At 36.3% G+C, this 16,974-nt stretch overlaps 2 protein-coding genes across 2 annotated transcripts; both read left to right on the plus strand.

The window, feature by feature from the left end:
• Positions 1 to 2,064: 2,064 nt before the first annotated feature.
• LOC108670646 (anther-specific proline-rich protein APG-like) lies at positions 2,065 to 4,349 on the plus strand. Its single transcript, XM_018158121.2, has 2 exons — positions 2,065 to 2,143; positions 2,701 to 4,349. The coding sequence occupies exons 1-2, from the start codon at positions 2,116 to 2,118 to the stop codon at positions 3,267 to 3,269; spliced, it is 597 nt and encodes a 198-aa protein (XP_018013610.1). The 5' UTR covers positions 2,065 to 2,115; the 3' UTR covers positions 3,270 to 4,349.
• A 4,302-nt stretch (positions 4,350 to 8,651) lies between these two features.
• LOC125179177 lies at positions 8,652 to 15,501 on the plus strand (the record flags this gene model as incomplete). Its single annotated transcript, XM_047884561.1, is given in 3 exon segments — positions 8,652 to 8,733; positions 14,672 to 14,773; positions 15,341 to 15,501. Coding segments are annotated over 3 exon segments (345 nt in total), but the record flags the coding sequence as incomplete, so codon positions are not given.
• Positions 15,502 to 16,974: the final 1,473 nt, after the last annotated feature.

Consider the following 16,974-nt stretch of genomic DNA (forward strand, 5'->3'; position numbering starts at 1 on the left):
CGATCATTGTATAACTTTTGTTTGGAAGAACCTTATTGTCCTTCTGTAGGCAACTGTGCTGTAGAGTTCAATGATGACTAAATGCCTATCAATTACAGAATAATTGAGAATGCAAAGATATACACAAAACTACAATACAAAATATAACCCCTAAAAAATTACATCATACTGCCTTGCACTACGCAGGCAGGTCATCTCGATACCCTGTATTGCACATTGCACGTCTTTTCGATATCTTGTATGCGATGCAGTCGAAGACGATGTAGTGAAAAGAAGAAGTAGAGCAGCCGACGTAGCGTGCAGTTGCGGTTGTGGTGAAGTTGTTGACTAAACCTGTAAACCTCTTCAAATATGAACTCAAATATTGAAACATTTTAAATGTTGTCATTGAATTTCTGGATTTCTGGAATCGATGTCATTGAATTTCTGGATCGATAATGAAAAATTAAAAGTATCCAAAGCGCTCTCGGATAGCTGCATACTTTGTGCACCTTTACGTAATATATTATTCGTGCAGCGATTATATTATGGGAATGTAAAATGATGAGGTAGCGAATGAAAATTTTTAATCCTGCATACTAAGCAGCCGCGACTTTCAGCTGTTACGTGTCATATTTATTTGAATTTAGCTTACGATAGTTATAAAAATTAGAAAAATTCTCACTCGTTTTGGCAAAACCAATGCAGATTCCAATGGTAACTTCCGCAGAATCGATCATGAACATATGACCTACTTTTAATTAAAGCGTTGCAGTTCTCAGCCACTACTGATAGTTTCCTGTACATAATTCCGGTTTTTACCACGTTTTTCTTAGCTCGCTTTCGTGTCCGTCTGTCTGTCTGTCTGTCTGTTTGTGATGATCAAATCTTGCAATCGATATTTCACCAACTTTCCCGCTAGCTAGCGCTCTGAAACTTTTAGGGAAGCTCAGCTCCCGATGACAATACAATAATCAATAATTTATTGCACGTTTCCAGGCGTATTTATTCAATGAAATGTCGACCGAGAAATTGTGGACGCTGCTGCCGCGGTGACGCGGTGCGCCGCTGTTGTGATGGCGAGCAAAGCCTGGCTTAAATACAAGACCATTTCAAGACCCGCTTGCCTAACTAATATTACTATCACTTAGCGCCGTTCATTCATTGCTTCTTTTATCGTATTTTAATGTCTTTCATCACCGAACCTTTCTTTATTACAGCCACGCACCCAGATAAATACGGGAACAACAATGTATCCCCTCGAATACAATTTTCTACAGAACTTCGAAAAGAATTTTCTTTCGTGCATTTGCGTGGCCAACTGAAATAAAATGAATATTATGTAGGATGGCTGACCTTTGTGCAGTATGTAGTTATAAACTCTAAAGGAACTCACAAGCAAGGGTTGGGAACCTTTAATGCACGTCATCCTCGAGAGGATATTCGTGTTTAGACTGCGTATATCGATGATACGCTGCGCATCATCGATACGTACATCAAGTCAAGTAAATTGGCTCGCAACAACGTTTTTCATGTGTAGCAACGGACTAAAAAATCAGCTGTTACGTGTCAAATTTATTTGAATTTAGCTTACGATAGTTATGAAAATTAGAAATTTTCTCATTCGTTTCGGCAAAACCAATGAAGATTTCAATGGCAAATTCCGCAGAATATGTTCATGAATATAAAGCCTACTTTTAAAGCGTTGCAGTTCTCAGCCACCACTGGTAGTTTCCTGTACATAATTCCGGTTTTTAGACGCCCACGTCGAACTTCACAAATTTCGCAATTGTTTAAGAAACTTCTCAGTCCGATATCTGAACCTGTCGTACGAATTACCAATCTTTTTTCCTCTGAGACATCAAAGTAAGTCGTCACTAATTCTCTATGAACTAGGAACTTCCCCAAGACGAGCGTACATTCACAACGCTCAAAGGACATAATTGAGTTTTATCGAAGATCGTGAGGTTATTATTAATCTCCGTTTTGGAACGTGATTTACTTTCATGCGATCTATATAAACAACGGGAACATAAACACTATAAATATAGTGGTTTTCTTTAGAAGTTCATCAGTTACATTGACTTCCTCAAGCAAGCTTGCTCGGGCTCCTCTACAAACCCAAACTGCCTCAGCATGTTTCGTTCCGCCGTCCTTCTAGTTGGTATGTGACATTGGCTTATCTATGTGACATTGACTATCGGCTGATCGTTCATATAAACAGGATTCTGGCGGTCCTGCAGCTTCAATGATTATTTAACTTATCCAAGTCATTCGATTTGTCGAAATCTTGTTCCTTGGGGCCATCAATAATTATGACCCGGCAATAATATACGTTCTACTATTACCTGTTACAGATTTGGTAAAAAAATTTTTTTTGCCACTCAAAGCTGGTGAATGACACCGTTGAATCCCTTCGAAATATATTTAATTGTGCTTTTGGTATCGCTTTGATTACATGTATGATGAATACTGAATTTGGATATTTTAGTGGTCTTAATATGCATGCTTACACAATTCCAACCCTTTGAATATTTATATTTTAGTTCGTGCTGTGAGATGCTAACAAAATGAAATTAGTAAATTTCGATTTTGGAATTACATGCACTCAATTTGAAAATTCGAATAACGTTAAATTCACTCATAATAACTGTCGTGAATAGATATTTTAGCAGGATATTTAATGAAATTTCAAACAGTTAGATTTTTTGGTCCGTACAGTGGTGGCTGCGATGGCATTGGACCGACTGACAGCTGGCGCTCCAGTCCCAGACGTGACTCCGGGCATCCTGCCTCTGACGGCTGAAGTTCAGGCTAAGCTTCCATTCCCGCAGGAGGTTCTACCCAAACAGCTTCCACCTCTCTCACGACAGCGCAGAACTCTTATTCCGCTGCTCAGTGCTCTATTTCCACCTCCCGCATCACAGCCCAGAGATGTGCTTCCACCTCCTGCATCACAGCCCAATGATCTGCCTCCACCTTCAACAACACAGCCCAAGCCGCAACTTCCACCTCATACACTACTGCCCAAAGATGTGCTTCCACCCCCTGCACCACAGCTCAATGATCAGCCTCTACCGTCAACACCACAGCCCAAGCCTGTGCTTCCATCTCCCGCATCACAGCCACAAGATCTGACTCCACCTTCCGCCCTACAGCCCAAGCCTGTGCTTCCACCTCCCGCATCGCAGCCCAAGCCTGTGCTTCCACCTCCTGCATCACAGCCCAATGATCTGCCTCCAACTTCAACACCACAACCCAAGCCTATGCTTCCTTGTTTAGCACCATAGCCCAAGGATATAACTCCACCTCTGGCAACGCTGCCCACACCTCTACTTCCACCTCCCGCACGACAGCCCAAAGATATGATTCCACCTCTCGCACCACAGACCGAAGATTTGCCTGCACCTCCCGCACCACAGCCCGAGCCTCTGATTCCACCTCTCGCACCACAGACCAAAGATCTGCCTTAAACCCTGCACCTCAACGGAAACAAATGTATACATACACCCACACACCACGGCATTGACCTTTGCCTCCACCACCCGTACCATAGTCCAAACCTCTGACTACGCCTCCAGCACTACAGACCGAATTGACCGAACTTCTGACTTTAACTCCCGCTCTAGAGACCCAGCCATTGCCTCTAGCTCCACAACCATAGACCAAACCCAGGGATTCCGCCCACATAAGTGTGAGCAAATTTGAGTCTTTCAAAGAATTTTGAAGCAAAGAAATGCCACGGAAAATCACAATATATTTATTGAAAACCCCGAATTTAAGAGCAAAGAAAATACAAAGTTAACCCACCATATTTTTATAAAATCATCCCAGAGACCTGCTCCACCATCAGTTTAAATTTCAATAATGTAAGCCTAATCAACAGAATAACCAAATAAAAATATGCAAATTTCACCTTTCCTGTATTTGTATCTGTGAAGTTTTTGAACTGATGATGGAGCTGGTCTCCGAAACTCAGCATCGCCGTCAAAACTATCTATGTATTTACAATTCTATTTGGATAATAATTAAAAGTAGCATTAAAACAAGACTTCAAGCCGTATCAAATTATACGTCGGGAGTCTAAACTTCATATATTTTCGCTGAATGGGCTCCAGTTTCACCTGGTATTTTCTCAAATTAATATTAATAAATTTGTTCCTAAGTGCAATAATGTGAGCGTTGTTAATTGTTCATCTTCATTATTTGACCCAATATCTGAGGCTGTGTCATGGGAATGGAATATCTGGCTCATTGTTTGGGAATAAATATCTTATATACTATTCATGTATTTTATACATAAAGTTTTAGATTTTGAAATGTGGAATGTATGTTCTGTAGGAATCGCATAAGACAAGGTAATTACCTGTCTCTTATACACATCTAGATGTGTATAAGAGACAGGGGTAGCACGGGGCAGCGAGCCCACCTTTTTTAAACTAAATTTTTGATGAAGATTTAATTGATACGAGGTAGTTATTTGTTTTGTTTGAAGTTACAACTAATGAGGAATGTACGATGTGAATTAGACGCCTATAGAGTTATTCAATTTTTAAATAAACTGTGTTTTGTAAAGTGTCAAAATGGGCCCATTGCCCCAGCCCCTGGAGCAATGGGCCCATATGGGCTTGGGGCAAGGCGCCCACCCCTAGTCCCTTTACCCCAATTGCATATTGTTTGTTTTAAATATGATAAAACAACACTTTACAGTTCAAAATAAGAAAAATTTAATGAAAATTATTACATTCATTCATTTATTAACAACTTAAAAAGTCATATTCATAACTTGAAAAATATATTCTTGGCTTGATAAAATCTATCACTGACGTGAAAAAAAAAATTCCTTGGCATAAAAAATTCATCACTGACATGAAAAAATGTATCTTTGACTAGAAAAAAATATATTTACTTGACCAGAAAAAACTTCGTTCGAGTTTCGTCCATAATCCAGATATTACGTGCAGGGAATTCGTACTTACTCGTGATTTCAGCCAACACCACAAAAACTCGTCGACTTATGGCTCATTGGCGTTGGCTGAATTCAACTTACGGCAAGGCTACAGTCAACAACTCGTGTTAAACTTGTTGCTTGAGGAATGCAAATACTCATACTGTGCCGCTCCAAAAAATTTTTCAGCGAATCCTTGCCAGCCATTTTTTCTGCTTGTTAAATAGGCGATTTTTATTTTGGCATTCTACGACACTGATTGCATTCCTCCTCACTAATGTATATGACTTCTACTCACAAATTTCTCCTTACTAATTTCTCATCACCAATGATGTATAACTCAAAACTTCACCGAGGGGTATTGAGCCCACCATGGGCGCTTTGACCCGTGGCACGCATGGGCCCATTGCCCACTATATAGGTACCATTTAAACTTATATCGGGTCAAATTTGTATTTTAAAATTTAATAGTCTAAACTTGAACACAAAATTATCTCTACAAATAATACTTTCAAAATATAATTCATAGTACTTTCAAAAGTTTCATATAGAGTAATCGAAAACAGTTTTATTTAGCATCAAAAAACTTTTATCTGAGCTAAAACAGTACTTGGCACGAACCAGCATTAGTCGCGAGGTTACGCAACTCAAGTGTTAGTGCGACTGGCCTTCTTAATTAATGAATGGATTAAATTGTGCTATCTATGATTCAGTTGATTGCTTGGGAATACAAATGGAACATTATTATGACTTGGTTATATTTTGATTCACAATTACTCTCATTTAATTTGTATATGGTCTCGCAATCAGATGCTACTCAATATCGCAAGTTCACTTAAATTATTAGAGCCGCCAGAGAAATCCACTGTTGGAAATTTCCCCTCTAGAGCAGTCAGCATTCATTAAGATATTGGAAAACAATCATATCCCAAACTTTTCTCATTATAATCGATCATTATAGTGAAATAATGTTCGATTTCAATCGTATTATTTATTGGTTCATCGTTGATACCTTTTGCGCCTTTATTTCCAAATCCAGTGTGTGTATGTATTATCTTCCGCTACTCTAACTGAACAAAGTCTGAGCCAGCCTTACTAGGATATTTAATTTTAGTTATATATTTTTAAGAGGATTGCATAAAAGAGGACAGAGAAAAATAAATATTTCTTTTTATCCTTTTTGTTTGGGTTGGTGAAAGTTACATGGTAGGGCTTGATAACCTTTTGAACGTTAATCATCATATATGGTTAGTATTTCATTTTAAAATCGGGTAATTAAAGATAATTAATTTTCCCTTAGTTGGGGAAATTAGAATCTTGCTCCTGTTTCCGCTTTACTTAAAAACGATTACAAGTTGAAAATCCTGTCAAAAGTATCGCGTATTTGGATGCATAGAAAATATGTATCAGTAGCACACGAGCCACTAGAGTACACTCTTGCTGAAGAATCTTCGACATCCACGGATTGCAGGTCATCTCTTTAACTTGTTTTTTTTTTTTTTTGCGGCGTCCTCTGACTGGACGGTTGTGTGACGATGCAAAACAAATAGCCATAAACCTAATGCGGTGCTCCAGCGTGGCCTGGGACTTCTACATTGAGAACATTTGCATAGGATACCAAGGGCAAGAGTTTAATTCAGTGCGAGTCAGTGAGGGGATGAGGAGCTTGAAGGCAGACTATGGTATTTGAAGCAGTGAGTGCGGTGCAGTCGGCAACTGCTTCACAATTTTGGTTCACAGAACTTTGGGTTTGAACCCTTGTAAGAAAAGTTTTGAATTTCTTCCATAATATGACCGCTTATCTATATGTCTGAACTAAGAACAGGTCGTCTCCAAAATCCAACATTCTTAAAAGTTGTTATTTGTGTCCCTTGCCGTGGTGACGTTGCAGCCCTGATGCTCCTCTACGAGTCTACAAGAATTACTCTATTAATTAAGTAAAGCGCATATAACGCAAACAAAACATTGGTCTACAAAAGTCAAGGAATTAAATATAAATTCACATAATTACATTGCGTACATCTTATTCAAACATTTGTTTGGTTCTCAGTTAACTAGGGATGATACCTTGCAATGTTTTACGCATCAAATTAGTTATCGTAGTCAGTTCCGAGAATAATGCGAAGTTTGCACGTGTCGGTCTTGTCGCGGCTGGAGTTAACTCGTTTTCCAAATTATAAAAAATAATTTGGCGACTTTGTAAGTTCCAGGTACTGACGAGGCAAGTATAATGCAGGATAATTGCACTGAATTTTGCTTAGTATCACGAGCCTAATTCTTTTTTTAACAAAATGTACGAACGCACAGTAATTGCATGCTAAATAAAATATTAATTTTTATTTTCTAGCAATCAATCATGCATACCGAAGTTCTGGAGAGGCTAATTCTTGAATATTTGCGTTTTTCTTTTTACTGTGAGAATAATTAAGTAATTTAGGTAGCGTGAATAAATCATAATTTCTTCAGATATTCTCTGTTTTTTGACTATCCAATATTAAAGTAGTATCTCAGAAAAGTTGTTGATTGAGCTCAGAACTTTTCGTACAATACAACCAGTTGTAATTTGATGATCAAGCCGAATCCAAGCAATTATCAGAATTAATAATGCAGAATCTTTTTCAGAATATTCCGCTTTCATATTCGAATATCAGCTAAAATAAGCCTTCGTAAAATTATTTTGTTAATTAATTGTTTATTTGCAAGGGAATGGCACAGCTTCAACAACTAAGGTTGCTTAATGTGTCGCAGAAATTTATTTTATCATTAAATTTCTTTATATCAAGTCAAACCCATTGCATCAATTGAAAAATATGCTTTCTCTTTCATTGTAATTCTGATTCAAATTTTTAACGTTGCTTTGAAGGCCCTGAAATTCATCTCCTTTCTACAACTCGAATAAGTAACAAATTACTTGATGTTTGGCAAGAGAAGAGTTCGTTCTTAAATCATTTGAACCGAGCAAATTTAGTGATATATAATGCAGGATATTCGGTGCCTCTCCCCATCACCAAAACAATACAAACAATAAGCGCTCAAACTCATTTGATATTCGTATAATTTCTTGCGTATTTATTTTAGTGTATTCTAAGCTTTTAAATTAGGCTTCTATTTTTCTCTCCAAAAAAACACAGAAACACTCTAAACCATATTTAATCCCATACATAACCAAAAGTATAGGTGTTATAAATTTATTTTTAGAGCATTTTCTCATATATGGAAAAAAGGCGCTATTGTGCTCGTCATGTCCGTCCGTCTGTCCGTGACTTCACGTTTTCGTTGACGAGAAAATGCGCTCTCTGTCACTCACTGCAGTGAGTACTGAGTTATATTTTGTTTTCAATTTAATAACATAATTCATTGAACTCCGATTGCCCTCAGCCCCTCACCATCCAAAGCGTTTTTTACAAGGCAGTAAGTTATGAAACTAAATGGTAAAGTTTCATGCATGAACAAATCTAACAGAGCCAAACATTTAGCACAAAATAATTGAAGGAAAGCCATATAGCAGTTAATAGTTTATTTTGGGATTAATTATAAATTACTATAAGTTATTATCATATAAGTTGGTTTTCTAATTAGTGATTTACTTTTGCATCAGCGTTCAGTAAATTTATTTTGTACAAGTTGACTTTTCATCCGTTCAAATCTCGTCAAGCTTAACTTCCACTCGAGCTATCCCGACCCAAATAAGTCATGGATTTTTCCATGACGTGTTTCAATGAAAATGTTTCCCCCTCTTCGCCTGACGCCGCCCCATCCCACGCTGACGTCACAGCGCGTGCTCGACACGCAAATGAGATGCGTTCGTGAGTTGANCGACCTGAAGAAGACAAATCGACCATGACAGAGCACGGTTACAAAGACAATGATATCTTATTTCTTACAATGATTTTAACTCGCTGAAAAAACTATTTCCCGTAGAGTAGGAATGTTCAAACATGAGTTATTGACATTTAATGTCAATTCTGTGTTCAAAAATTTAAAGTATTAATTCTATTGGGAATGAGGTTAAGTTCAAGATACATTTTTAAGCCTTTTATAACAGTAATCTTGTTCAAGTCAGGATTTGCCTTTATTTTCCAAGTTCCAATTCAACCATTAACAGTGTTCATCTTGACACTCGTGTACTAAAGTTGCCGCGACCGCTTTCTTCCAGAAATTTTGTCTAATAGAGCCTTATTGACCGTCTGTAGGCAACTGTGCTGTAAAGTTCAATGATGACTAAATGCCTATCAATTACAGAATAAATTTGAATACAAAGATATGCAAAAAAACTACAATACAAAATATATCCCCTGAAAAACATCATACTGCCTTGTACTACGCAGGCAGGTCATCTCGATACCCTGTATTGCACATTGTACGTCTTAGATGCGATGCAGTCGAAGCCGATGTAGTGAAAAGACGTAGTAGAGCAGCCGACGTAGCGTGTAGTTGCGGATATAGTGAAGTTGGTGACTAAACCTGTAAACCTCTTCAACGATGAACTCAAATATTGAATCATTTAAATGTTGTCATTGAATTTCTCAGTCATGAAAATTTGAAAGTATCCGAAACACTGTCGTATAGCTGCATAGGGTAGCACGGGGCAGCGAGCCCCCCTTTTTTAAACTAAATTTTTGATGAAGATTTAATTGATACGAGGTAGTTATTTGTTTTGTTTGAAGTTACAACTAATGAGGAATGTATGATGTGAATTAGACGCCTATAGAGTTATTCAACTTTTAATTAAACAGTGTTTTGTAAAGTGTCAAAATGGGCCCATTGCCCCAGCCCCTGGAGCAATGGGCACATATGGGCTTGGGGCAAGGCACCCACCCCTAGTCCCTTTACCCCAATTGCATATTGTTTGTTTATGATAAAACAACACTTTACAGTTCAAAATAAGAAAAATTAAATGAAAAATATTACATTCATTCATATATTAACAACTTAAAACATCATATTCATAACTTGAAAAATATATTCTTGGCTTAATAAAATCTATCACTGACGTGAAAAAAAAATTTCCTTGGCATAAAAAATTCATCACTGACATGAAAAAATGTATCCTTGACTAGAAAAAAATATATTTACTTGACCAGAAAAAAACTTCGTTCGAGTTTCGTCCATAATCCAGATATTACGTGCAGGGGATTCGTACTTACTCGTGACTTCAGCCAACACCACAAAAACTCGTCGACTTATGGCCCATTGGCGTTGGCTGAAATCAACTTACGGCAAGGCAACAGTCAACAACTCGTGTTAAACTTGTTGCTTGAGGAATGCAATTAAATACTCACACTGTGCCGCTCCAAAAAATTTTTCAGCGAATCCTTGCCAGCCATTTTTTTTCTGCTTGTTAAATAGGCGATTTTTATTTTGGCATTCTACGACACTGATTGCATTCCTCCTCACTAATGTATATGACTTCTCCTCACTAATTTCTCCTTACTAATTTCTCCTCACTAATGATGTATAACTCAAAACTTCACCGAGGGGTATTGAGCCCACCATGGGCGCTTTGACCCGTGGCACGCATGGGCCCGTTGCCCACTAGGTACCATTTAAACTTATATCGTGTCAAATTTGTATTTTAAAATTTAATAGTCTAAACTTGAACTCAAAATTATCTCTACAAATAATACTTTCAAAATATAATTCATAGTACTTTCAAAAGTTTCATATAGAGTAATCGAAAACAGTTTTATTTAGCATCAAAAAACTTTTATCTGAGCTAAAACAGTTATTTGCGAGTAACTTACCAACGCAAACTCTTACACACACTTCACACACTTCAGCCCAGTGAAACTGCAGACCGGTTGTATGGTGCACGGACCAATANATGTTATGTTATGTTATGTTATGTTATGTTATGTTATGTTATGTTATGTTATGTTATGTTATGTTATGTTATGTTATGTTATGTTATGTTATGTTATATTATGCTATGTTATGTTAAATTAGAAACTCAGAAAATTTGTTAATGGAGCTCAGAACTTTTTTACAATACAACCAGTTGTAATTTAATGATAAAGCCGAATCCAAGCAATTATCAAAATGAATATCATGACTGGTTAAAAAAATGTAGAAACGGAGGGAATGCAGAATCTTTTTCAGGACATTCCGTTATCATAATCAAATATCAGATAAAATAAGCACTCGTACAAATATTTTATTAATTAATTGTTTGTTTGCATGGAAATGACACAGTTTCAACAACTCAGGTTGCTTAATATGTCTAAAAAATTTATTTTATTATTAATTTTTTTATATATATTCAAAGCCATTGTTTCGATTGAAAAATATGCTTTCTCCTTCATTGTAATTCTGTTTCAAATTTCTAACGTAACTTCGAAGACCTCGAAGTTTGTCTCCTTTCTACAACTCAAATAAGTAACAAATTACTTAATGCTTGGCAAAAGAAAAGTCCAGTTTTATATCGTTTGAACCGAGCAAATTTAGTTATAACTAATGCAGGAATTTCGGTGCCTCTCCCCATCACCAAAAGATTACAAACAATAAGCGCTCAAACGAATTTGATATTCGTGTAATTTCTTGTTTATTTATTTTAGTGTATTCTATGCTTTTACATTAAGCATCAATTTTTTTCTCTCTAAAATAAACAGAAAGAGAATCGTTAAACAATATTTATTCTCATACGCAACCAAAAGTACATGAGTTGAATTTTTTTATATAATAAAATAACATAATTCATTGTACTCCGGTAGCTCTCAGCCCCTCACCATCCAACGCGTTTGTTATGAGGCAGTAAGTCATGAAGATAAATGGTAAAGTTAGAACAAATGTAACAAAGTCGAACATTTAACACAAAATAATTAAAGCAAAACCACATGACAGTAAGTAGTTTATTTTGGAATTAATTACCAATTAGTATAAGTCATTATTTTATTCATAGGTTTGCTAATTTGTGATATACTTTCGTACACAGAGTTCTGTGAATTTTACTTGTACAAGTTGACTTTTCATCCGTTCAAATCTCGTCACGCTTAACTTCCACTCCAGCTATCCCGACCCAAAACAATCATGGATTTTTCCATGACGTGTTTCAATGAAAATGTTTCCCCCTCTTCGCCTGACGCCGCCCCATCCCACGCTGACGTCACAGCGCGTGCTCGACACGCAAATGAGATGCGTTCGTGAGCTGAGTGCAATCGCAACATTAATAAAAAAAAATATGTGCTTGAAAATTGCTTTTTAAACTCAACACTTTGAAAGAGGCCGTTGTCTCCGACGTTACACATGTACAAGGAATTTTTTATTTTATTTTTAAATATAAAAAACCTATTTCCAGATTTTTTACTCCCAAATAATTTTTAATTTTTTAAATTATTTATTTTGTCAATTGACTCAAGCACTGTCTCCGTTTTTCCGTAAATGTGCAAAATTTCAGATCAATTGAAGAGGTAGAAGTGTTTTAAATATCAAAAATAAGATTTGTAGCAGACAAACAACAAACAAACAGCAAGAACTTGAAGAAGTGAAGTTAAAGAAAAGTATTGTATAAATGTGTTAGTATGCGCCGTGACTTTAATTGTGAATTGGATTCCATCATATGGTTTATTAAGAAGCCACTAATGAAACAACATTACATCTTATTGAAAAATCAATCAATGCATTGAAAATTAATTAGCATGCGTCGTATTGTTCGTGATGGACTGGCATATATCAAAACATTGATAGTCGTAAACTATCATTCGTCGTGATGATATTTCAATTATTACGTACTAGTATTCATCACAATTTGCATCACAGAGATGCATTATTCAAAACATCACAAATCATCGCCAAATTTCACCATGGACCAGCAAACCTCCGCCCGATCTCTGCATGGTTAATATGAAGCTTTTTTACATATTCTGCTTGTAATATCTGTGTCAGTATCACACATAACTCCACTCCTTGTATTAGAGCTCAGGGGCCATACTTTCGAAACTCGCTAAGTAAACGTAAGTACTTATCGCTCCATTTTCTTGTCTATTATTAGTGGATTTTGCTTGAAAGGCCGTCAATGATTGGCTGATGAACTTACGATCTCTTAACTTTTTTTTGAAAGTATGGGCCCAGATTGCTAGTCGAAGACGAAACGTGATCAGTTTCAAAGTTCTTGATTTCATGAGAATAAAAATATAAAATTTGTGCGATATTTACACCTGCCTGTGATGATCGAATTCTCAGTTCAACCATTGCTGTATGTCGCTCCGTTATTAAGTAGTTAGTTTCTTTGGCCGACTTGATTTACCGGCGCGTTTCAACATTCTGTCGTGACAAGCTTGGAATTTTCTGCGACCTGAAGAAGACAGATCGACCATGACAGAGCACGGTTACAAAGACAATGATATCTTATTTCTTACAATGATTTTATCTCGCTGAAAAAACTATTTCCCGTAGAGTAGGAATGTTCAAACATGAGTAATTGACATTTAATGTCAATTCTGTGTTCAAAAATTTAAAGAGGTAATTCTATTGGGAATGAGGTTAAGTTCAAGATGCATTTTTAAGCCTTTTATAGCAGTAATCTTGTTCAAGGCAGGATTTGCCTTGATTTTCCAAGTTCCAATTCAACCATTAATAGTGTTCATCTGGACCATCATGTACTCAAGTTGCCGTGACCGATTCTTACAGAACTTTTGTCTTATAGAGCCTTATTGACCGTCTGTAGGCAACTGTGCTGTAAAGTTCAATGATGACAATGCCCTGGAATTACAGAAGAATTTCGAATGCAGAGTAATACAAAAAACTACATTAGAAAATATAACCCCTAAAAATACAGCCTACTGCCTTGTACTACGCAGGCTGGTCATCTCGATACCCTGTATTGCACATTGCACGTCTTCTCTATATCTTGTATGCGATGCAGTCGAAGCCGATGTAGTGAAAAGAAGAAGTAGAGCTGCCGACGTAGCGTGTACTTGCGGTTATGGTGAAGCTGGTGACTAAACCTGTAAACCTTTTCAATGTTGAACACAAACATTGGATCATTTTAAATGTTGTCATTGAATTTCTGAAACGACGATGAAAAATTAAAATTATCAGAAACACTTTTGTAGGGCAGCCTTAAGCAATATATATATATTGAGCAGCTTTGCGCAATATATTATTGGTGCAGCGATTATTATTATGGGAATGTAAAATTATGAGGTAGCGAAAGAAAAATATTAATCAAAGATGCATATTACTCCGTCACTTTCGGCAGTGTAGGACTTATTTAAATATAAATAAATGCTATATATATATATATATATATATGTAGCATTTCTTTGAATTTAGCTTGTGATAGTTATGAAAATTAAAAATTTGCTCACTGGCTTTGGAAAACCCATAACGATTTTAATGGCAAATTCCAAAGAACTTGATCATAAACATGTAGCCTACAGTTAAAGCATTGCAGTTCTCTGACATTACTGGAAGTTTCCTGCACATTATTCTAGTTTTTCAACTCTCATGTCCAATTTCACCAAATTTAGCAATTGTTTAAGAAACTGCTCATTGCGATATCTGAACCTGTCTTACGAATTACCAATTTTTTTCCATTGAGACATCAAATTAAGTCGTCATTAATTCACTCTAAACTAGGAAACTCCCATGACGTGCGTACAAACACTACGCTCAATGGACATAATTGAGTTTTATCAAAGATCGTGAGGTTATTTTGAATCGCCGTCTTTGGAACGTGATTTACTTTCATGTTATCTATATAAACAACGTGTCTGCCAACAGTATAAATAACGTGTTTCCCTTTAGAAGTTTATCAGTTGCAAATTGACTTCCTCAAGCAAGCTTGCACGGGCTCCTCTACAAACCCAAACTGCCTCAGCATGCTTCGTTCCACCGTTCTTCTTGTTGGTATGTGACATTGGCTTATCTATGTGACATTGACTATCGGCTGATCGTTCATATAAACAGGATTCTGGCCGTCCTGCAGCTTCAATAATTATTTAACTTTTTCAAGTCATTTGATTTGTCTGAATCTTGTTCGTTGGGGCGTTCAATATTGATTATGGCGCCGCGATGTTGTACTCGTACGTTCTAATATTACCTGGTACATATTTGCTAGATACTTTTTTTCTATCGCTGAAAGCTGATGAATGACGCCCTTAAATCCCGTTTAAATATATGGGATTCTGCTTTTGGTGCTGCTTTGGTTATGATTAATCCTGAATTTGGGTGTTTTAGGGGTCTTAATATGCATGATTACACAATTCCATCCCTTTGAATATTTATATTTCAGTTCGTGCTGTGAGATGCTAACAAATAAAACTAGTGAATTTCGATTTTGGAATTACATGCCCTCAATTTGAAAATTTGAATAACGTTAAATTCACTCATAATAACTATCGTGAATAGATATTTTAGCAGGATATCTGGATATGTAATGGAAATTAAAACAGTTAGATTTTTTGGTCCGTGCAGTGGTGGCTGCGATGACATTGGACCGACTGACTACTGGCACTCCAGTCCCAGATGTGACTCCGGGCATCCTGCCTCTGACGGCTGAAGTTCAGGCTAAGCTTCCATTCCCGCAGGAGGGTCTACCCAAACAGCTTCCACCTCTCTCACGACAGCGCAGAACTAAAAGAAAATACAAAGTTAACCCGCCATATTTTTCATAAAATCATTCCAGAGACCTGCTCCACCATCAGTTTAAATTTCAATAATGTAAGCCTAATCAACAGAGTAACGAAATAAAAATATGCAAATTTCACCTTTCCTGTATTTGTATCTGTGAAGTTTTTGAACTGATGATGGAACTGGTCTCCAAAACTCAGCATCGCCGTCAAAATTATCTATTTACAATTCTATTTGGATATTAATTAAAAGTAGCATTAAAACAAGACTTCAAGCCGTTTCAAATTATACCGGGATTCGAAACTTCATATCTTTTCGCTGAATGGGCTCCAGTTTCACCTGGTATTTTCTCAAATTAACATTAATAAATTTGTTCCTAAGTGCGATAATGTGAGCGTTGTTAATTGTTCATCTTCATTATTTGACCCATTATCTGAGGCTGTGTCATGGGAATGGAACATTTGGCTCATTGTTTGGGAATAAATATCTTATATATTATTCATGTATTTTCATATATAAAGTTTTAGATTTAGAAATGTGGAATGTATGTTTTGTAGGAAGGCATAAGACAAGGTAATTACAGTATGTTAGCCCACATTAAATTGTCTATGTTCGTTTAAATTTGCTTGGCTTTGTTCATCGGTGCTTTTCACTTAGGGGTTCTTTTTACTGAGCTTGTTACTTATCTTTGTAACATTCGCACATAAAAGATTCCGTTATTGGAGATCATTGCTCATTTGTTTTTAAAAAGTTTTCGATTTTATTTTATTTTTTTAACAAAATTAAGAGGAGAGGCAGAATGCCCTATATATTTAAACCAATATTTATTCATTCGTTACTTTTAGTGCTCTGTACAACAGGATTTTTTCTTTCCCCTAGTTAATATTATTATAAGCTCACTTTATGTAATTTTTTCCAAAACTTAATGGCAACATTCTTAGCACGAACCAGCATTAGTCGCGGGGTTCCGCAACTCAATTGTTAGTGCGACTGGCCTTCTTAATTAATGAATGGATTAAATTGTGCTATCTATGATTCAGTTTTCTCAATTGATTGCTTGGAAATTCAAATGAAACATTATTATGACTTCGTTATATTTTGATTTGCATTTACGCTCATTTAATTTGTCATTGTTTTCGCAAGCAGATGCTACTCAATATATCATGAGTGCACTTAAATGCTTAGAGCAGCCAAAGAATTCCAAAGTTAAAAAATTTCCCCTCAAGAGAAGTCAGCAATCATAAACACATATAGGAAGATAATCACATCCGAAACTTTTCTCATTGTGATCGATCATTATGTGAAATAATGTTCGTTTTTCAATCGTCATATTTATTAGTTAATCATTGATACCTTTTGCGCCTGTCTCTTATACACATCTATATGTGTATAAGAGACAGGCCCNTGTCAATTCTTTATTTATTTTAATATGTATTAAAAATTTGAAAAAAAAATTTTTTTATATTTAAAATAGAATC

Source organism: Hyalella azteca, unplaced genomic scaffold, assembly GCF_000764305.2.
Source record: "Hyalella azteca isolate HAZT.00-mixed unplaced genomic scaffold, Hazt_2.0.2 contig15601, whole genome shotgun sequence".
NCBI lineage: Eukaryota > Metazoa > Arthropoda > Malacostraca > Amphipoda > Hyalellidae > Hyalella > Hyalella azteca.

Bases quoted from the DNA above. Each gene is read 5' to 3' on its own strand.
- LOC108670646 (XM_018158121.2), top strand. From the start codon at position 2,116: ATGTTTCGTTCCGCCGTCCTTCTAGTTG. The intron at 2,144-2,700 runs GTATGTGACATT...TGGTCCGTACAG, and splicing joins TTCCGCCGTCCTTCTAGTTG to TGGTGGCTGCGATGGCATTG.